General features: G+C 39.6%; 1 protein-coding gene across 1 annotated transcript in view; it reads left to right on the top strand.

The window, feature by feature from the left end:
* The first annotated feature begins 2,814 nt into the window (after window positions 1–2,814).
* The window catches only part of tsc2 (TSC complex subunit 2), a 53,631-nt gene continuing 33,422 nt past the window's right edge, over window positions 2,815–23,023 (top strand). Inside the window, exons 1-15 of the mRNA XM_048609691.1 lie at window positions 2,815–2,915; window positions 7,820–7,983; window positions 8,096–8,182; window positions 8,667–8,774; window positions 10,715–10,859; window positions 12,111–12,228; window positions 12,984–13,032; window positions 15,384–15,509; window positions 16,538–16,611; window positions 16,785–16,911; window positions 19,484–19,627; window positions 20,777–20,914; window positions 21,615–21,718; window positions 22,075–22,156; window positions 22,640–22,795. Coding sequence (XP_048465648.1) covers window positions 7,843–7,983; window positions 8,096–8,182; window positions 8,667–8,774; window positions 10,715–10,859; window positions 12,111–12,228; window positions 12,984–13,032; window positions 15,384–15,509; window positions 16,538–16,611; window positions 16,785–16,911; window positions 19,484–19,627; window positions 20,777–20,914; window positions 21,615–21,718; window positions 22,075–22,156; window positions 22,640–22,795 — 1,599 coding nt within the window. The 5' untranslated portion in view covers window positions 2,815–2,915; window positions 7,820–7,842. The remainder of the gene's footprint in view (window positions 2,916–7,819; window positions 7,984–8,095; window positions 8,183–8,666; window positions 8,775–10,714; window positions 10,860–12,110; window positions 12,229–12,983; window positions 13,033–15,383; window positions 15,510–16,537; window positions 16,612–16,784; window positions 16,912–19,483; window positions 19,628–20,776; window positions 20,915–21,614; window positions 21,719–22,074; window positions 22,157–22,639; window positions 22,796–23,023) is intronic.

The following is a 23,023-nucleotide window of genomic DNA, read 5'->3' as shown; positions in this document are numbered from 1 at the left end:
CTGACCTACCCTAGGAAAAAGACGTTGGCTGTTCACTCTGTCCATGCCCCTCATGATTTTATAAACATGGCAAACTGAAAGTACAGAAAGGTACCTGAAGACTAACATGCAGGCAATTAGGAAGGCTAAGGGCATGTTAGCCTTTCTCACAAGAGGATTTGAGTACAGGATTAATGAATTTTTGCTTTAATTATATGGAATTTTGGTTAGACTACACCTGGAATACTGTGTGCAAAGGAAGGTTATATGGAGGGAGTGCAACAAAGGTTCACCAACTGCTTCCTGGGATGGTGGGACAGTCCTATGAAGAAAGATTTGGAAAACTGGGCCAGTATTCTCCAGTATCTTAAAGACTGAGAGTTGATTTTTATTGAAACCTACAAAATACTTGACAGGGTAAATGCAGGCAAGATGTTACCTCTGTTTGTGCCTCCAACTCCACAGTACAGAATTGTCACTGTGGATTTTGTGCTCAAGGTACTGAAGTGGGATTTAAACTCACAAGCTCCTAACACAGAGCATAGTGATTACAGCTGATAATATTAAAGTTACAAAATTCCCCATGATCTAAGCTGTACATCTGGGCATTGGAGTAAAACGGAGTTAGGGAGACATGTTTGATTGAGTAGGTATTAAGGATTCTTCTAGGTGGGAAGAAAAGTAGCAAGGAAAGTTTTTGTGGAGAGATTCCATCAGTGTATCCACCAAACTGATAAAGGTCTTATTATCAGTGATAGAATCAAGGGAGTGGACAATGAAGAAGAAGCTAGTGTTGTAGACCAGATGGTACAAGTGGGCACATAAGATCAGAAGATGTTGCAGAGTTAGGGTACAATGAGTTCATGGAAGTTGTGGATCAGCCTAAAGACTTTGAAATTCAAATGGTGAACCAGTGGAAGTCGATGAGTAGAATGGATGATAAATAAGTGGACCTTAAAATGAAACAAAGTGAAGGAAGCAGACTGTGTGGAACAGGAACCCTTAGTGATAATTTTATTAAATTGTGGAGCGGATTTGAAGGAATGAAAGGGATACTTTTGCTTATGTTTCCTATGGAAGTCATAGTGGAGTTCAAAAGTACAACTTATGAGGGCAGTGAAGAAGCCAGATTTAGAGGTAAGGAAGTCAGAGATGATGATTTCAGCAGTAGCTGGGGTGAGGTAGAAAAAGAAATGATGACACTTTCTGTGTAATCTTGAAGAACTGAGTTTGAAGAGTTGAGTGGCCCTTTTTGTACTGATTTAACATTCACATTGTTCTCATGATCTATTTGGTCTATTATTGCACAAAAAAAAAACACCTCCCCAGGGTCAGTTTTCTGATGTACTGTCTGAATATTGCCAGCACACATCTGGCAATGGAACATACAGTCCACATCATCTTCCATCTACTAATTTAAATGCACCGAACATCATGTGAAGTAAGAATCAACATTTCTATTTCACTTCAATGACAATCCAATGCATTTTAATACCAACAAAATTCTTTTGAAGTCTGACCATTTTTGTAACATAGCAGAACACAATTTCTTTATGTACGCTCATAGTTCAGGAGGCTACACAAATTTCACATTCATGTAGTGCAATCGTTTGGTTTTGCGGATCATAGAAATGTTATTCTTCACACTTCCCCCCAGCAGAGATGTCTTTATATTTGAAAGGACATCTTCTTATCTCACTGGAGTAGTTTATACAATGAAGGTCGCTTCCTGATAGCCATGAGTGACTTACATTGAAAGCCGGGAAGGCTGATCAATTGGAACAGTTTGCATTTCAGAACATGTGCCATGTACTGTTCCTTGAAAATACTTTCAATACTTTAGCTTCAATGAAACCTCAACCTAAATGTTCCTTACTAATCAATGATTCATCATATCATGGCTGATTTGTACATACTGCTCATGCTTGTTGCTACATTTTAATTTTGAAAAATGATGTTCTTTTATTAATCAGCAAACAACATATGCTCTTACAAGGATTAATCCTTCATTCAATTTTACATGTACTCAATCGAAAGGACTGATATCACTGCTTATAAATCAATCTTCTACTCAGCTAGAGCTAATATTTCAGTTTGATTTTAGTTTTATGGACTACTTTAATTTTCTACTTCTATGCATGAACTTGTCCATGTTTTTGCATTCTTGTTCAGTTCCATACAATCCCGACAGTGGGGAAGCAGGCCATTTGGCCCATCGACTCTACCCTCCGAGGAGCATCCCACTCAGACCTAAACCCCTATCCCTGCAACCCTGCATTTCATATGGCTAATCCACCTAGCCTGCGCATCCCTGGACACTATGGGCAATTTAGAATGGCCAATCTACCTAACCTGCACGTTTCTGGACTGTGGGAGGAAACCGGAGCACCTGGAGGAAATTCACGCCGGAAGGGCGAGAATGTGCAAACTCCACATAGACAGTCGATCCAGGGGACGAATCGAACCCCCTCTGTCAGGCAGCAATGCTAACCATTGAGCCACCATGATAACAAGGTGTAGAGCTGGATGAACCTTGACGTTTCGGGTCTATTGCTGTGTTCATCCAGCTCTACACCTTGTTATCTCAGATTCTCCAGCATCTGCAGTTCCTACTATTATTGAGCCACCGTGCCGCCCCGGAACAATTCATTGCCATTTATGAAGGCTCAGAACTTATTAAGGATAGTCGGAGGACTGGGAGCAATAAATGCTGGTCTTATGGGGAACATTAACGGTCCAGGAACGAATGGCAATAACGTCTGAGCCAAAACTACAACGGGCCTACAATCCCCGGCAGGCACCGCGATGAGACGCACGCCAAAGACGGATGTACATATACGTGTGACGTCAGTTCCTGGAAGGCTGGGCCTGCTGCGGGAGCTAGGAGTTGGTGGGAATGGGTGATTGAGGCGGCCGAGCACGGATTAGGCGGCAGAGTGAGTGGCAACCGGTGCTGAGGGTCAAGGGGAGAGGGATTGCATTCGGGCAGTGAGGCCGAGCCTGGACCTGCCAAAATGGGGAGGCCGCTGCAGCAAACAGCTCCTGACCGCTGTGGGGGAGGGGCAGTGGAAGATAAGGGAGGGGGCGTGAAGCCCTGGGGAGGAAGGTATAATCCGAGGAGAGGAGGAGGAGGAGGTCAGCGGCACCCTTGAGAGGAGGGTGAAGGGAGGGCCCCCATGGGAGAGGGGAGGGATGGAGAGGAGAATCCCCCATAGATGAGGGGGGAGGGAGACCCCGTGGAGGGGAGGGAAGTCAGAATCTCAGGATGGAAGGGAACGGGAGTGGTCATGCAAAAAACACGGAGTGGGGAAGGGGTGAGGGCTTGTGAAACCATGGAGATTGGGAGGGGAGGGGAGGGGAGCGCACCGCAACGTGTGAATCCATGCAAGAGGAAGGGAGGATGTATGTGAGTTGAGGCGAGAGATGTGTATGAACCTTTGGGGAAGTTCATGCTGGGGCAGAGGTGCTTAAAGCTGGAAGGAGTTGCTCAAGAAATTGAACTTTCCTCTGGGCAATACTTCTACTTGGAAGCTCCAAAGTCTCCAATTTAAATGGAGACGTTTGCAGGGTTCTCATGAAATTAAGTAATATGCTGATGAAAAATTGAACCGTTAAATGCATGGTGTAATTCCTGAGTATTTAACAGACTCCATACATACATCTCACACTTAGATCTATACCCCGCTCCAGACGTTAACCTGATGCTTCCCACTCCATACATGACAACCCTCTCCATGAGCTGTGGAAATCGAATTGATCCCAACCCCAATGGAGCTGACCCAACCTACTCCCATGCTGCCAGGACCCAATAACCGCTGCTCTCTGCCCCCACCCTCCACTAGACTCAAACCATGTAGAAACAACGCTACACTCCCTGATACCTGCCCAACTCATTCTTCACTGACCCTGACTAACCCTGCAGGCTGTATTGTTACCTTGCCACCTAGCAGCTTATCTCCTTCACATTTGTCATCCTACTCTGGATCCATACCCCCTCCCCAGCTGGCACTAATCTGAGAGATTGCCCCTTCACAGAAAACCCGGCCCATTGTGTTGGTTGATATAGTTTACAAATAATCATTGTTCTGCTATAGTCCTTGCTCCTTTTACTGCACATCAGACGGTTGTTAGTTTGTATGTTTGACAGGTAGGAAAACAGATGTGGTAGCACTTACTTTTTAGATCTTGAATTGAACTTTTATTTGGTACTAAGGTGAGTATCTTTTATATGCTGGATATCAGTTTGTTATTGGAAAATGTGACAGATTTAGACTTTGACTCACAAGTAACAAGTTTTCACATTGCATTCAGTGAGTTTTGGCTTTACTGAAATTTTTCCTGCTGTGCAGTGTCCCGATGTGTTCGTGAAACAGTACTTTTCACATGAACAGATTGCTGCTGTTAATATGTATGCTTTCTAGCTATTATTTCATGATCTCCTTTTGCATTGAGATCTGGTGTTTTTGCATCCCTGAAGTGCCTTGGATATTTCATTTACATTTAAAAGCTTTCGAATCAATACAACATATTGTCTTCTGTTCTTGTTTTTAAGTCTGCTGTTATACTGTGGAAGTTGATGTTGCAGTTATTCTGGTCTAGTTGCTATAATGTTTGTGTTGATTGTCACTGAGGTTCTGAGAATGGGTTTAAGGGAGAGCAACCCTAACTGGTATCTTCAACAGCTACTTCAGTTGACTGCTGCTGGCTTAAATCAATACTTTTGTAGGAGGACTTGGCAGAGCCTTGACGTGGTTGCTAGTTTGTTGATTGAGTCCATGTGTTTCTCAAAATCTGGATGTGATATTGAAATCTCACTTCATCCCAATTGAATAAGTCCAACTGATGGAAACTTGCCTTTTGAACTTGAGTAGAGTTGTCTTTGGTGTACAGTTGAACTGGTGCCTCTGTTGAACTGTTAGCACTGCTGCCTCACAGCACCAGGGACCCGGGTTTGGTTCCAGCCTCGGGCGACTGTCTGTGTGGAGTTTGCACATTTTCCCCGTGTCTGCATGGGTTTCCTCCGGGTGCTCCGGTTTCCTCCCACAGTCCAGAGATGTGCAGGTTAGGTGGATTGGCCATGCTAAATTGCCCATAGTGTTCAGGGAGATGTGGGTTATAGGGGGATGGGTCTGGGTGGGATGCTCTGAGGTTCAGTGTGGACTTGTTGGGCCGAAGGGCCTGTTTCCACACTGTAGGGATTCTATGATTGCAGGTACTAGTGCATGAATTAGTTACGAGTGCAACCTACATCTAAAATTATTCTACCTTTTGATCTACTTGATTTGTCTGTGTACAATGTCACGTAAGCACTTTGGATGCAAGCACTTTGGATTGAAGCATTATGGCAATTTTTTTTATATTCGTTCGTGAGATCTGCACGCCACTGGCATTTACTGCTCTTCCTTAATTGCCCAGCGAGCAGTTAAGAGTCAACCACATTGCTATGGGTCCAGAGTCACACGTAGACCAGACTAGGTAAAGATGGCCAATTTCCTTTCCTAAAGGATGTTGGTGTGCAAAATGTGTTTTTGCAACAATCAGTACTGGTTACACGGTCACCATTAGTCTACCTTTGTTTTGATATTCTAGATCTTTGTTGAATTCAGATTTATTCATCAGCCATGGTGGGATTTGACCTCATGTTGTCAGTACATTAACCTGAGGTTGTGGATTACTAACCTAGAGACATTACCGCGATCCCACTACCTCCCCAATTTACTTGCAGCAAGTACAAATGTGTCATCTAAGTCTAGACTGCAAATTGCATCCAGCTGTCCAACTGGGGGAGTTATATGGGATAATGGTTGATGATTTTCCAATCGTGGTAGTAGATGGGGAAATCTGCAGCAAGTATATTTTGCATATTATATTGGCCAATATTTCAGTGTGATTTCTGTTTTCTTTAGCATTCTGGCAATATGTTTGCAAATTAAATTTTGTGCCAACACTCTATTTCGTATACTTTCTGGGAGCAGAGCTGTCGAAGGAAAGCCAGAAACTGGAAGAACAACTGGCATGTTACTGGAGATAAATGTTGCTTATTTTTGGACTGTAGCAGTGAGGGAGCTTACGTTCACAGCCAGAATCACTACTTACTCTGTGTGCCTGACCAAGGTCATTTGTAGAAGCAGTGGCTGTAGTCTCTCAGACTCAAGTGACTAATGGGAGCCATAAGTGCTGAATGTTTCTGACATGTCTGACTGAACCTGGGGTTGCTTGCGTCCAAGAGCGTTATGTTGACAGTTCTATTAATGAGCTTGTTGACAGAATCTTCTGTTGCAGTTCTTCAATATACAGTATGTTGTGGCTTATCTGAAACTTCAGAGCCGGGCAATACATGGTTATTTTTGTGTTAAACTGACCAGATAATTCATTGGCTGTACTCCATGTTAAACATCCTTGTTACCTAAAGAAAAAAAACAACTTAGTGACAGATACCTTGTCGCTGCTGATTTGAGCAAGAGGTGGCCATTCAGACTTTGTCTTTTCCCCATTAATTTCTGATTTATACCTTAACGCCATTTACCCACTTTGCTCAATCTTCCATGTTATTTTTAATCAATTTATACATAATGTTATGGAGCGAAAAGTGAGAACAAGACCACTACACCACAAGACCCCTGTTCCGTATTCCCTGATATCTTTCCTAACAAGAATCCATTGCCCTCAAGTCTCGCAAGCTTCAATTGTCTCAGCATCTACCATCTTTGAGGGTATTTCAGATTTCCATTGCTAGAGGTCTTTTTCTGATTTTTGTTCTTGAATGGCCTATTGCTAATTTAAAGATTATGTCCCCTTGTTCTTGAATACCCCAATAGAGGATATTATTTCTCTCTCTTTGCCCTATAACATATTGCGTTATGTTGCTGATGATAGACTATTTTCTGTCTTTGGCATGTGCGTCCTGGAGCTTTGAGGCTAAACAAGTCTGACTTGAATTTTGTTTCTGTCCATATTGCTTTGTCATAAGTACGTTGAGTGTTTGACTTTATTTTCATGCCAAAGAGACACAATTTAAATCTGCGAAAACTGAGCTGACTGAGGCAAGAGTTTGAGCAATAGATGTGCTGATGTTGTGTTTATGTCACAGATGGAAGTAAACAGTCCTTTGCACGAAGGTGATGTTGGTTTGTAACCTCGGCTTCATGTTTGATAGTTGCAAACAGATTTGAACACCGTGTGAGATGTCAGTGAAGGGTGATGGAGTGAGTGGCAAGAATATGGAGTTTGATGTTATTCTTGTTTAACTGTGTTAAATTATGGCTCAACCAATACTCAAATGTTTTATATTCCTACAGTTTGCTCCCTTAACTCATGCCAAGATATGACTCCAGAATTGTTGCTTTGCACCAGCTCATCTGTGGACATATACAGAAAATGTTCCATTAGCATTTACTTTATTACAAACCAAGCCATATTCCACCTTCATGCAATCCATGTACAAGATGGATAAATGATACAAATCAGCCATGATCTAATTGAAAAGGCGGAGCAGGCTTGAGGGACTGAATGGCCTCTCATGAGTAACCAGGTTTGGAATTCTGGCCAAAATGCACTCCCTGGCCTAAGAGGCCAGTAATAGCACTTGTATTACTATTCAAGACCAGATTTGACACACACTGGGGGACCTGCATTGTGGATCGATTTTGCACAGTTCATTCATAGGAGCTTTTTATTTCTTGACTGAGCTGAAGGACAACTGTTCAACGTTCTATCCAAGTGCTTCTAGATAGACCAACTTCGCTTTGTGAATGCAGTAACACTCTTGCTGATGGATGTACGGATTCATTTGCAGGTCTGCAGAACTGCTCCTTGGTTTAATCATTACTATTTACTTCAGTTTAGGGAAGGTTGAACGCCCCCATGATCATGTCCAAACCCACAAGCAAAGATCCGTCCCTCCGTGAACGATTCAAAAGCCTTCTGGGAATTGGACCCCGTATTAACACCAAGCAAACGGAATGTAAGCCAGCAGAATTCATAATAACTGGTGAAATTCTAAAGGTACAGTGCTCAACACTTAATGAGAAATGTATTCTCCTTCTGTTTGGAAATCTGTTTTGCCTGCTTTGTGTAGAATGTCATCACTGAGAGTATAAATGTTTTGTTGTTTCAGGATCTGAATATAGAGTGTGGACTTTACAACAGAATAAAAACCATTGGCCATGTTTGTGACCTAGCCAGGACCAGGAAATTTGAAGAAGTAATAAATATTTTTAGCACTCTTTTAGTAATGTGTTCCTCTGGTTGTAGTAATTATGACTTTTACAATTTAGACAATGGCAGCGCAACTTAGACAATCAATTGTTATTGAAGTAATTTTGTCCCTTCCAATGTCAAAGATGAGATGAAATGTTTTGTTTTTACCTAGTGAATTGTGATCCAGAACGTGCTGCCTTAAAAAGGGGTGGAAACATGCAATGGTAATGCTCAGAGGAGTTGATGTATTCCTAAAAAAGAAGAAAAAAAATACTGGGTTACAAAGAGCAAGGGAAGTGGACTGAATAACTTTTTCAATGAGCCAGCATAGGTGCAACAGGCTAAATATCTTTCTCTGACGCTACATTTACAACATCAAGCTCCTTCAGTGCTTTCTAAGTTTAGATTTCTGCAACTCATTTCATTTCATTATTGGAATGAGAATATCTATTCTGTTTAATGTAAATTTTCTCTTTTTGTGATTAAAGCATGCGGTGGAAGCTGTGTGGCAGGCTGTGGATGACTTGATTTCTGATGATCACTCAGAGGCTAGGCATGCAGTATTGCAACTGATGAAGGCGATTATTCAGGGGCAGGTGAGCAAAATACTAGTTTTATCCCAGTTCCAACTGTACTTCTTATGATCCTTTCATTTCTTCTGTTATTGCAGTATCAGTCTTGAGTTGAGTTTATTCCCTTTAAAAGTGTTATTGATTTAATTCCGCAGTATTAATTGTTTGATAACATTGCCTGACATCGGCCTCTCAGCTCATCTGCTGAAATTCTCATCCATACCTTTATAGCCTGTACATTTGATTATTCTAGTGCTTTCCGGACTTGCCTATTGTCCACCTTGCATCAACTTGAGTCATTGCAACTCTGGCTGTATCCTAATTTTCTCCTAGTCCCATTCATCGTTGGTTCCTGGCCTAACAAAGACTCCATTTTAAAATTCTCGTCTCTTTCTTTAAATCCCACTGTGGTCTCCCCTATCCTTTTTTTTTTGTTTTGGCAAGTTGTAATAAAGTAACCTTTAGGAATGAACGCCCACAAAATCATAGAATTTTATAAAACATTTAAAAGTTGGTCATATCTTCAGATATGGCTGGGCACAAAGCTCTCAAATTCTCAATGTAAACTTGCAAACCAAAAACCATCCTGACTTGGAAATCTATTGCTATTTCTTCACCATTGCCTTGAACTCCATTCTTAAGTTGTGTATGTCTACCTACAGTTATGACTAGACCCCAGATGAGCCCAAATTATTATGGTTCCAAACAGGCACCCCACATTTCTTAGCTCCTGATGAAGACAGATGAGCTGGTTCCCCTTCTTTATTCACCCTCCCCACGGTTGGCTGCAATGAGATTAATTTAGAAGTGTTCCCTCCTTTGTGGATACCTTTCTCCCAGATTAAATGAATTTATGTTTTAAAATGAGCCAACTTAACCAGGTTTTCTTGACTTAAAAAGATGTGAACTTATTTGCTCCCAAATGCAAAAATAATTAACGTCACAATGCAAATATGCGTAGATTAGGAATAAGACAGGGGTCCAAAATAAAAATTTAAAGATATGCAGATCGGTCTTTGGGTTGCTCATGAAGAGAAATAATGGAACATTGCTAGTTGAACACTTCATTTAGGGTTTGTATTCTGCAGGTTTGCTAACAGTAGTTGACTGGAACATTCAGAGTTCTTCTTGACCTGTTCCTGTCTGACTGGCTTGCTGGATTGTTATGGTTCAGCACTCAGACGAGTACTTATACCTACAAAACCAGGGGTGACTATTTGTGGTTCTTTGACTGTGAACTTCACAGCACATCAGCACCTGAACCCAGACTAGTACACATGAAAACTTGTGTTCACAAGCGCATCTCCTTCTGCTAGCTCTCCTTCCACTAAAACACAGGGACCAGAGTTGCAGTCTGTCTTTACCCTTTTTATATATTCCTGGAAAAGTAAAACAGAAAAAAATGGTTGAAACAAGTGGCTCTTTGCTGAAAACCTGGGGTTGTGAGGAGAGATATTCAGCCCCTTCGTTATCTTTGCTGGTTATATCTCTCTCTCTCCCTGTTTGGAGTTTCCCTGATAGTCTTCGGGTGTGATATTCCATGTGTCCCATGCAGGACTTTGCCAGACAGCCCAAAATTTACATCTGTAGTCCTTTTTTTGTCCGTAGCAGTCCTCTTTATAAATAGATTTTGGATTAAAAGTTGAAAAATGTCCGTACCAATTCGGGATTCTGATCTGTTGCCATGGCACTACCCCATACTGTTTGTTCCTTCAATGAGACTAACCTTTTGCAGGAGCAAGTCACTGGTTCGAAATATAGTTATAAATTGTTATGAAGCTCTCTTTATCACAGTGATGTCTTGGAAAGGCAAAAAGATTGAGTATTCCAATAACCTTGAACGATTAAGGCAAGTTTGGATATTTTACTATTTTAGTTGCATTTGTGTAAAGGCACATTGTTGTACTATGAAATCCCTTCTCCAGTGTATTTAACAAACTGTCTCCGTACACTTGTTTAATTAGGGTGAAAGGCTCGGGCCAATCCGTGCACACTTCTTCCTCATCATCAAGGATTACCCAGTAAATGGTGACCTGCTCGAGAGACTTGAGGTCTTCAAAGCACTAACAGAAAATGGAAAAGACATCACCTATTTGGAGGAAGACTTGTGTATGTGTGTGATGTATTTAGGAAGATCTTTGGCTACGTTGATGTTGAAATTGTTGTTAAGACTCAAACTTAATTTTTGTAGATCTGGTTTTGAGATCATAGTGCTAGTAATCAAATTATGCTGACTGCAGTAATGGCATTTAAAATTATTAAGAATAGAGATGCATGCACACACTTCCCTCCAACATTCAGCACCATTGTATTGACACCTGCCTGTGCCACATTTAAGTGAACCATCCTTTAGAAATGTCTTTGGAATAGATTTTGAACATTTTACATTTTTTTTCAAACATCTCTGTGCCATTTGACATATTGCATTAACATGAATGACAAGAAGTGATCTTGCAGATAGCTAAGTGGTGAATTTGTAATTCTTATAATTATAAGAGTAATAAGTAATTGCAATTTTCTTTAGACACTATTATTCTCAGTCAGAATGAGTGACAATTTGCTAATTTCTTCCTAATAATCACATTGGAGACACCACTGCTGAAAACAACTGAAACTTTTTTTGTGCAGATAATTTACCAGATATAACTATCCTCCACTCATTTTCGTTTTGCTGGAAAGATTATCCTGTGTTATCAGGAGACTACTGTTGTCCTGTTTACTGTAGTTTGCTGAGGTTTTTTAAGTAGTCTCTGATGTAAAATTGTTTACTGTATCCCTGACCCAAGACCAATCCCAACCCAACGGTAGAAATGGTGGGGTCAGTATTCCCTTTGTACCATGGAGTGCATAGACATGGGGAATTCTCTTTTTTTCCCACACAATATGCTGTTTTCTTTTGAGAATACCCTGACATCCTTCTATCTGTCCCCTTTTTGGATATTTCTGTATCCTGGAGCCTCCAGCCAGTAAGGTATTTGACCACTTGCCAGACCTTTTTCTTAAGGCCTGACACTGACTATTTGGAGAGCAATCAAGAGTAAAGCAGAGTGACTGCCCCCCTCACTTTTTTAAGTACATCCACAAATCGAGGTTAAGCTCATAAGATTTGCTTAGCAGGAGAGTAGGATGCGAGCCTGCATCTCCCAACTGTGATACTTTGAGGTCCTTGACATGCTGTGCTGCATTTTGAGAGTGGTGAATTATTGGCTGTTCAAGACTTAGAATACCAATGATTGGGTTTATTTTATTATTTGGCAATTGTTTTGATGCTATCTAAGAATGAGACAGTTGACAGTTGCATTGTAGGCAATATATGATCTTGCCTGTGTGTCTGTGTGTTTTTCTTTTTTTGTGTTAAAGCCTCTTTTGTCCTCAAGTGGTTGGATATTGGTCTCACTGCGGAGTTTCTGGAGGTGCTAGTCAATCTCGTCAAATTCAACAGCTGCTACCTGGATCTAATTGTGGCTCAGATAGTCCAGTGAGTATGTATGGGTGTTTCATTAAATTTGCTGTTAGAGTATGGTTGATGGTCGGAATTGTCTAAACTGTTTATCAACACAAATCCTCTGAACCGTGTGAAGCTAAATCCTGTGGTGGCCTGATGTAATGAGCTTATAAATTTTTATTGTCATATACAAGGCCTGAGTTGACTTTTGTAGACCTAATGAATGGCAATTGTCATAAACTGAAGGTAAAATTTTGGCTTCAGTTCTCCCTGTATGTTCCCTGTACCTTCCATCCCTGGTCCAATTTTTCTTTTTTGAAGAACTCCATATAGCTTGCTGCTACTGTCTAAAATCAATACTTATGATCAAGCTAAGTGACCCATTGTAACTGGTTTAGGCTGTAGCTTGATTTACATGCAGCAACAGTTTGTTATACAAGAACTTGGTAGACTGTCTGTTACTTTTGATTGAATCCATTAAAATATTTAATGCACTGCATGTCTGTATTGGCAGGCATACTGTAGCACCATTTCTTCTGCACTTCATTCTGATATTATCCATTTGGTGCCTTTTTTTCAGATAAATAAAAGAATTATGTATAGAATTGTCTAAAACCTTTTTAAAATACAAAATCATAGCTGTAAAATAATAGCAAAACAGCTGGGAGTAATTTTGAACTTTTCTATTTTATTGTAAGGTTTGTGTGTAATTAATTTGCTTATTTCCAGTTCCAAATGTTTTTTCTGTCTATGGTGATACAGTAATATACTGCTTTGTTCTTTTACAGTAAAATCTGTGTACTTTGTAACCTGACCACAGTGCCAACAGATATAGAGGTTAGTGTCTGATATTCAGCATGTACACTTAATCTTGTGTTACTGTGGAGATTTTCAGTACTTGTCAGTTTTCAAGAGTGTTTTAAATTATTTAGAAAGTTGCCTATAGCTGCAAACATAAATCTGTGTAGTATGCTATGTATTGTTTTCATGTAAAACCTTTTGGGTAAATACAATGTACCTGTAAGTGTTTTTGTTGGCAACTGAATCAGACTCCTAAATTAGACGAGCCCTTACATTTTTGTGATTTCTTCATATAGGTATTGTGAATTAATGAGTTGATGTGAACTTGATATTCGTTCCTGAAAATTGATACTTTTAGAGTAGTTAGCTTGTGTGATGGAGATGTGACTGTCACACTCGTAGAAAATGTAAGCACAGGCTGCCGAGTGAGAATGTGTAATAGATCTTGTATCACCCTCAAACCAAGATGTTCATCTGCTTTCAGAACCCTTACAAGTAAAACTGCTGTTCTTTTACAAAAGCCAGACTTGAGTACATGAAAATTTGTCAAGATGTTACGATGTTTAACTAAACATGCATTAAAATCAATGCAAGTTAAGCATGAATTAACAGATGATGCTTCAAATAAAACATCTCAAACTTGCGGTCACTTTTTCAAACTTGGGGTTGCCAATTTAAAACGGATGAGACGAAACTTTTTCTGAGGTTTGAGAGTCTTTGGAATGCTCTTTCTGAAAAGATGGTGGAAGTAAAGCCCTTGAGTGTGTCATGACCCACTGGGGAAGTGCACTGGAAATCAAGCCCCACTATTCCTAGTATCATGACAAATGTTAGGATTTAATTAAACTACCCCATATCCCATTTTGCCTCTGACTTGCCGTTAATGAGAATATATTATCTGCGCCAAGTTACTTCAGTAACAATAAAAAATACTGTTGTAAGACTCTTTTAAATGTAAAAAAAGCAGTTTAAAAAGGTGTGACTTCTAGTTTGTTTCTTAGACTTTACCTGTCTTAACTAACATGCACACATACGCACACTCTGCACACAAGACAGTCACGTGCAAGACAAACACAAATGTTATGAGTGGAGGAACCAAATAATGAGAGGAACACTGTTCTGTATTGTCAGTGCAAAATTACAAAGCTAGATGGGTTGGTTCCATTGCCGTTTTTCTTTCTTCAATGACACCTTGAAGTTTTTGGCCCAGCGATGATCAGTCTGTAGTTCACTGGTTGCTTGATTTGACTCAGGGTCTTTTTGGTTGTCTTTGTGTTTTAAAAGTATTTCTTTCAGCATTTCTAGATATTTGCTTTCCTGCTGTTTTGATAGAAAATTGGAGAAAGCAATTTTACCGAGTAAGGGGAGAAAATGAGATTGATGCAGTTAGCTATGGAGGTCTCCTTGCATCTCTCCATTTCAGCCTCCTCACTGAATCTGTGCTAAATTGCAGCTCGACCGTTCAGGGGTTTGTTGAGCTGAGCTCTCCTGAACCCATAACAACCGGTACCACTTGAAAATCAAAACCCTATCTATGGGCAGATGTGGCCTGATCAAGTAGCTAGTCTCGCTTTGTCTGGGCACTGCCTCTCAAAAGTAACATAGTTGCATAAACATCAGTTAGCTTCACTTTTTCCAAAGCTGCAAATAACTCTTTGCAATGTCCCTTCTTATTTTCAGATTGTAGTCCAAACAAACGAAGTGGTGTGGTCTCTAAACTTTTCACTGTTAAAATCATTTGTTATCAGGGTGGCTGGGAATGTGTATTTGAGATTGCAATCAAATAAACCATGATCTTGAGGTTAATCAGTGGTGGAGCAAGCTCAAGAGGCTGATTTGGTCCACTCCTAATGTATGTTTGTAGAATCCTAGGAGCCACACTGGTGTGATCTCCATGTGCCACGTGTGTATTTATTTTGGACAATGGTTTGCAGTATTACTTGTATCTATCATGTTTGCCCAGCCCACCATTCATTTGATAATTCATTGGCTAAATGATGTTCCGCAGTTGAGACTATGATGTTTGGCTGAAAATAAATAAAAGCAATTTCAAGATTTTCTGATTTTTGCACATTATCAGAGACGTGTTCAGTTTGTCTGTCCTCAAGATTCATATTCTAAAAATTTGGTTGTATTGTTTTTGGCAAGTTTGAAAGTATAGCAAAGTATAAATTGTGCCTAAGCAGTGATTATCAACCTTATTATCTGTGCAAGAACTGTTCCCAAATTTTCTTCTTGCTTTCCCTTTCATTCCTTTTCTCTAACCTCATTTTGTGAGAGTCTATGTCTATTTATATATCCATCCAAATGTAAATATAGCACGGCATAATTTGTACTGTCACATAAATATTTAACAAATTTTAATGTAGAAAAATCTTTTCTTTCAGGTTTCCTTGCAAGTCCTTGATGCTATTGTTTGCTATAACTCTTTGCCTTCTGAGTCTCTTCCGGGATTTATCATTACGCTTTGCCGCACAGTTAATGTCAAGGAATTCTGTGAGTCCTGTTGGAAGGTATGATTTTGTACTTGTATAACTGTGCAAATGTAAATATTGGAAATCACTTTTTAAAAGTTAGATCACCTTCCCTCGGAAGTTCTTCCAGAGACCATTTTTGCAAAGGTGTTGCCAACAACTTTGCCATTATTTGATGAGTGATGTAACCAAGCCTTAAGGTTTATATGTAAATGTACTGCTAGCACTTAATGCAAACGTTTGAAGTTTTGAACTATTTAGCTAGTTAGAGTAAGACAGTGAACAAAATATTTAAAAATAATTATCCCCATTTAGTTCAGAATTATCTATGGTTGTTGTTAAAACAGAAGAGTTTAACTTGTTAACTGTGCAGTAGTTATTTCTGCTGAGTATGCAATAGGTTTTCTTGTCTCCAGAATTGGGCAATGCATTTTTGTTTAAGACAACAGATGACTTGAGAGATCCGCACATATCTGTTGATCAGATTGGCATGTTAGTTCCCCAAAACTCTTTATTGATGAACGTCTTGGAAGTTAGTATGAAATTGCAAATAGCTTTGTGTGACATGTATAACCTGGGCCTCTCCAGTGTCACAATGACACCACCCACAAACTGGAGGAGCAGGACCTCCTATTCCGCCTTGGCAGCCTACAGCCCAATGGCCTGAATGTGGATTTTACCAGTTTCAAAATCTCCCCAACCCTGGCCTCATCCCATGATCAACCCTTCCTCTCATCCCCATCTCCTTGACCTGACACCACCTGTCCATCATCTCTCTCACCTATCCGCTCCTCCCACCTCACTAACCAATCCCCCCTGCACTCACCTATCACCATCCCAACTACCTTCCCCAGCCCCACTCCTCCTCTCTGTTTATTTCTGACCTCCCTTCCCCCTCCCCCATTTCTGAAGAAGGGTCCCGCCCCAAAACGTCAACTTTCCTGCTCCTCCAATGCTGCCTAGCCTGCTGAGTTCCTCCAGCTCCACACTGTTACCGGTGTAATATGAATCTCATTGCAAGGGATTAGACCTTGACGTAAATGCTTAATAGGTTTTTCCTTTTCCAGCTGATGCGCAAAGTCTTGGGAACACATCTGGGCCACAGTGCAATTTATACAATGTGTCGCATTATGGAGGATAAGTATGGTTATGTTTTTATTCTATACTTTTTATCAAAAGTGCTTTAAGTATTTAAGTGACTTGTCACTTTTTCAAGTTGTTTGATATATATGTGGTAAAATGTTTATATAATTTTTGTTCCTCTTAAATATCCTGTAAATGATTTTGTTTTTAACTTTGTTGTCCTGGTGTTAGAGTGCACACAGATGATGCGGCTTTATTAAGAGGTGCAGTATTCTTTGTTGGAATGGCTCTCTGGGGTGCACATCGTCTCTTTACCCTGAAGAGCACCCCAACGTCTGTTTTACCCTCTTTTTATAAGGTAAAACTGGGTTGTATTTTTAACCAGAAGATAGTTTATTGTTCTAAACCGGGACTTTGTAGTCAAACTTCTGACAAAAGCTATTTATGTTGCAGACTTTATGCCTTGATCTTAAGAAGCCATTCCAATAGCCATTCCAATAATTGACATGATTTATTTAGGGATTAATTTAGGGATCCATATTTAGTTTGCCTTTCAAATGTAAGGCAATAAACACTGCTAAGACTCAGAAAAAACAAGCTTATGATTGTCAAATGTTTGTCTTACTCAATTGCCACCTTGGTTATAAAAGGATAGAATGGAGGAGCAGGAGAAGGTCATTGACCCTTCAAGCTTTCAGTCATTGAATCTGATCATCCAACTCAGTACCCTATTCCTGCTTTCTTCCCATGTCCTTTTGATCCCGTTAGCCTTTCAAATGTTTTTAGGAAGGTGATAGATATAGTTTTATGTTTTGGCCTTGACTGCTTTCTGTGGCAGAGAATTCTACGGGCTCACCACTCTCTGGGTGAAAAAAAATTCTGCTGATCTGTTGTATAAGGCCTTCCCCCTGCCTTATCCTTAGACACTGACCCCTGGTTTCTTTGGATTTCACAGACATAGAGAACATCTTTCCTGCGCCTAACCTGTCTAATCCTGTTAGAATTTTATAGATTTCTATGAGACACCCCCTCATTGTTCTAAACTCAAGTGCACATAGTCCTAACTGATCCAGTCTGTCCCCATACATCAGTCTCACCATTCCAGGTGTCTGTCTGCTAAATTTTCTTTGCATTCCCTCCATAACCAGTACAGGCTTCCTCAGATAAGCAGACCAAAACTACACACAATGGTCCTGGTGTGGTCTTACCAATGCACTGTAAAACTGCAGCAAGGCATTCCTGCTGCTGTACTCAAATCCTGTCGCTATGAAGGCCAGCATACCGTTTGTCGTCTGCACCTGCCTGCTTATTTTCAGAGACTGTGCATGAGGATATGGGGGCTCATTGCACCTCCCCTTTCTCAATCTATTGCCATTCAGATAATAATCTGTCTTCCTATTTTTTTTTTTTTGCTAGCAAAGTGGATAACTGAATATTTGTCCACGTTGTACTGCATCTGCCATGTATTTTCCCACCCACATAACTTGTCTAAATCACACTAAAGCGTCTCTGCATGCTCCTCACAGCTTGCCCCCTTCACCCAGCTGTGTGTCATCTGGAAGCTTGGAGATATAACACATAGTTTCCTTATTTAAATCATTTAATGTGTGTTGTGGACGCTGATCCCTGCAGTACCCCACTAATCACTGTCTGCCACTTGGGGGAAAAGAGACCCATATATTCCTACTGTTTCTTGTCTGCCAACCAGTTCTTAATCCATTTCAGTGTATGACCTCCAATCCCATTTGCTTTAATTTTTCACATCTCTTATGTGGAGTCGTATGGAAAGCCTTCTAAAAATCCAAGCAAACCACATCCACTGGTTGCCCTTACCCATACTACTAGTTACATCCTCAAAAAGAGTCCATTGGATTTGTTGAACGCGATTTGGCCTTCATAAATCTATGTTGACTGTCCTAAGTTCCAGCTTCTCTGTTATAATTTTTTTTTTAAAATAACGAATTCTAGTATTTTCCCCACTATAAGTGTTGAGCTAGCCAGTCTGTCATTCGTTCTTTCCTCTCTGCTCCCCCACTTAAACAATGCGGTTGCATTAGCTGCCCTCCAAATCGTAGAAACTGTTCTAGAGTTTTATAGAATTTTGGAAGATGGCAAAACACATCTGCTATTTCTATTGAGTATTCTGGGATGAAGGTTTTCAGACCCTGGGGATTTATCTGCCTTTAATCCTGTTAGTTTCTTCAACATCTCTTCCCTACTAATACTAATTTCTTTCAATTCCTCCTTCCCATTAGGTCCCTTTATTTGTCTCCTCTTTTGTGAAGACAGAACTAAAGTATATATTGGTCTGCCATTTCTTTGACATAGCCAGTTTTTGTTGTCTTCTGAAGTACATCTCATTGTCTCTAGGTGCAAGTGTTGCTTAATAAAAAGGATTTTCTTTTACTTATCCAAAATGACCATATGTAGTAACTCAGTCTATGCTCAACATTGATTAAATGTTGGACAAGAAATGTGGTTAAAATTCATAATGTACAGACTTGCTATCAATATTAACTACTGCCACTGATGACCAAAATCTGCAATTTAATACAAGCTGATTAGCTATGGTCCTTATTGAACAATCAGTAACTTACTCACTCCCTAATTCGTTCAGTATTTAAAAACTAGGCTAATATTGCCAACGAATCTAGTCAGTATTGGGCACTTTGTAACTCAGTTAATACTAAACACTAATACTGACTATATTGATCATTCACTAACTCGTTCAAAATTATTGCCGATTTTGCTTAACATTAGCTACTGTAGATCTTCTAACTTTGTCAATATTGGGCACTTGGTTATATTAGATGACCTGTATTTCAAGCATTATTAAACTCTGTAACTGGATATTTATTAGACAATCTGTTCAAATTGGAATTTATATAAAAATAAATCTATTAAAACTGCAACTGTTGATTTTCTTTCAGGCTATGACAAGTGCCAATGCAGTAGTATCCTATGAAATTGTCCTATCTATCACTCGATTAATCAAAAAGTATGGAAAAGAGTTGCAGGTGGTTACCTGGGAACAACTTTTAAATATTATTGAAAGATTACTGCAACAAGTCCAGGTGAGTTTGTAATTTGGTGTGTTTGAATATTAACATTTTCTTTGAAGCTGAGCTTCTAGTTGCCTGCAGTCTATCCAAGGTATACACTTGATTGCACTGGATGCAAATAAAATTCTTTGGAGAGAAGAAAAATAGTTCACTCTACAGTAAAGTTGATTTCAGTGTCAACTGGTGGCCAGTCAATGACTGTCAGCTGATGTGCACTGTTCAATTTTATTCCCATTGTAACGGTTCCTAAACTGTCAATAATTTCAAACATATTTGTGATGTCAACAGGCATTTTGGGTTTGAGGTCTTATTTTACAATGAGGTTGTGATTAATTTATTTAAAATATCACAGCATAGGAAGAGACTATAATCTGTTCATCATGTTGGTGTCAACAGTTTGAAAGAGGTTATTCCTGTCTCTCTGTGTAGCCCTGCAAATTTTTCCTTTTGAAGCATACACCCAATTACTTTACAAAATTACTTTTGAATCTGTTTCTATTGCCCTTTCAGCCTGGATCACTTTAGACTGAGATCATTTTAAAAAAAAATTCTCCCATTGTCATTCCTTTTGTTATTTGTGCTTCCATAGCCAAAGCTGTAAAGCTCAAATTTCCATGCATTAAACTTCTTTAAGCATAGATACTACAGTTTAATGGTTATGTTACTGGACTCCTAGTCAATGAAGGTGAGTTCAAACCCATGGCGTTTTGAGAATTTGAAATTCAGAGTAAGAGAAATGAAAATAAAAACCTTGAAATCAAGTTCATGAAAATGTTAGCTTATTGGAATAAACCCATTGGCTCATTAATGTCCAATCAATAAAGAAACTCTCTTTGCATGGTTTCAACATGATTGACTCTTAGTGGTCATCTGAGGTAGCCCAGCAAGGCGGCTCATCTTCAGGCAACTAATACACACCTGTGTAACTATGAATTTAAAAGAAAAAAAAAACCTATCTGTGTTTATTTGACATTAGAATTTCACTTTGGTGAATCCAAATCCTTTTGTGAAAAATATTTCTAACTATTGAAAGTCTTGTTATAAGTACCACTCGTTGGAATGAATTCAGATAACTTGCCTTTGACTCTTGCATCCTGATGTTGTGATTAGATATCTCATTAATGTACCAATCTCCTTTTTCTTGTCTTCATTGTATTTTAGACACTAGGTAGCCATGAGCTGTCGGTTATTGTACACGAACTGCTAACAACTATAGAGGAGTTGTATGAGCAGAATGATTATCATGGTCCGCAGGAGCGATTATTCACACTGATTGAGAAGTGCTCTGATAAGAGACCGGTAAGACTTGAAAATTACTTCAATCACCTTTGGTGAAATTACAGTTCATCAAGGTGGAAAATGTTCAAGCTAACAAATTCCGATAAATGTCAAACAGCTGCAAAGTATAATCTGTGCACATAACGAAGTATAGAAGCTGGAGTCAGCTCAGTACCCCTATTCAGTAATATGGTCAGTCTTGGTCTTTGCAACTAATGCATCTCGAGAATGTAAACCATCAAATCCAAGGAAATGTCAGCTCTGAGTTCTATTTGATGCACAGCAGTTTGTCCGTACTGATGTCAATTACTTAATGTCCTCATTTGTTTCTTGGTAACCATTATATTTAGTATATTTTTGCCTTCTGCTGTGAAGACAGCTGCAAAATATTTGTTTATAGGCCTCTATTATTTCCTTATTCTTCATTTTAATTTCTCCTGCCTCAGCCTGTTTAGGGGTTATCTGACACTGTTATTGTAGGAGTAAACATGCATTGCGTATGTATCTAAAGTGGAAGATCAGACCAAGCTGACAAGTCATCATCGTGGTCCTAAGCTTCAGTTGCCTATTGATAAATGACAATGACATTTTGCTCTAAATTAATTCAATCTTGCAAGGTCAGGGATTGAACCTATTTCGTACTAGAATCAAATGCTTATTTTACTTGTGACAAAGAGTAAGTACTGGTGCATACTAACATTCTGCATATTTCTGGCTTAAGGAGATCTCTGTCTTAACACTTGTGTCCTACCGGGCTCAGTCTATTCACCCTGCAAAACACTACTGGATTCAAAATCTGCAGGAACTAATGGAGAAATTCTTCAGGTAAGTAGCCACCTTCATGACCTCAACTAGCCATGCCCAGTAGTTATCCTAGTAACAGTTTCTGTTAGACTATTTTAGGTAAATTCTATGGGGTGGGAGGGTGTTGAAAATTGATGATATCCAAACTAGACCACTTAATGCTTAGGATGCAACTCTGTACCACTGCAAAGCATGTTGAATGAGATGGTGATATTGTGATGTAATATATAAGCTTCTGTTTGAGTTTTGTTTTACTCCTTTTGATGTAGCTTTTGGGTGATATGCACTTCTATCAATATAGAAAAATAACTGCAGTTTATTTTTGTGTGAAATATTTTAGTGATTAAACATTTTCTTGGTCCAATATCATCCCTCAGGACTGAGAATCGGAGCACCATTCGCAAGAAAACTCTCGATGTTTTGTCATTTGTCTTGAGCATCAATCGGCAACTGTACGAGGTAAGTGCAAAGGTAGAAGAGTGCATGTTAAAGTAGGCTAGGAATTTTGTATAACAGTGTGTTACGATCACACTATGGTATGCCATGGTAGGCTGCAGGTCGGTATTGCTGAACTTTGCATTTAAAATCTTAGTTTAGGTGTATTTATAGTTTGGGGCATTCTAAGTGGAAGCTAAGTACTTCCATGCAGTTAGGTGAGAGCATGACAGCAATCAAAACTCTGCATCTCTACCCCTTGCAGTGGTGCAGCCCCTTCCCTGTGCCCGCCTCATAAGTTTTCAAATTAAGTCTGCTTTTTCTTTAATCAGCTGAAGTATTTAAATTTGCGAAAGGGAACTTTGAATTACAAGCGTCATATATTGAGTTTGAATTTGGATATTTTCCATAGGAATGTTTGTATCAGGTAAAACTTATTGCAAATACAGAAGATTCTGGAGGTGGTGCTTGTTACTCCAAGGCAAATGCTGTCTTTTTTTTAAACAGGAGGAGCTGATTGAAGCTATAGTGATCCCCCAACTGGGGCATATTGCGGATGATAAAGATCACATGGTACGAAGGTTGGCTTCCCAGCTGTTGGTGGACTTGGCAGAAGATTGCAACACCCCTCAATTTAATAATCTCTTGGATATTATAGAAAAGGTATTTTTATGAGCACATACAGCATCAGTGGTTGGATCGTACAAGCCTGTTATGTGGTGTTCAATTTACTTTCCAACTTAACTTTGCATATATTGCAAGAATTTGTTTCTATGGTGATTGCATGATATTGTATTTGACAAGCTAGCTTTGATCAGTTACCAAAACGTGTTGATAAATCTAGGACAACAAGGTGCAGGGCTGGATGAACACAGCAGGCCAAGCAGCATC

This window comes from Rhincodon typus, chromosome 21, assembly GCF_021869965.1.
Source record: "Rhincodon typus isolate 14 chromosome 21, sRhiTyp1.1, whole genome shotgun sequence".
NCBI lineage: Eukaryota > Metazoa > Chordata > Chondrichthyes > Orectolobiformes > Rhincodontidae > Rhincodon > Rhincodon typus.
This window is presented reverse-complemented; position numbering and strand designations above follow the sequence as displayed.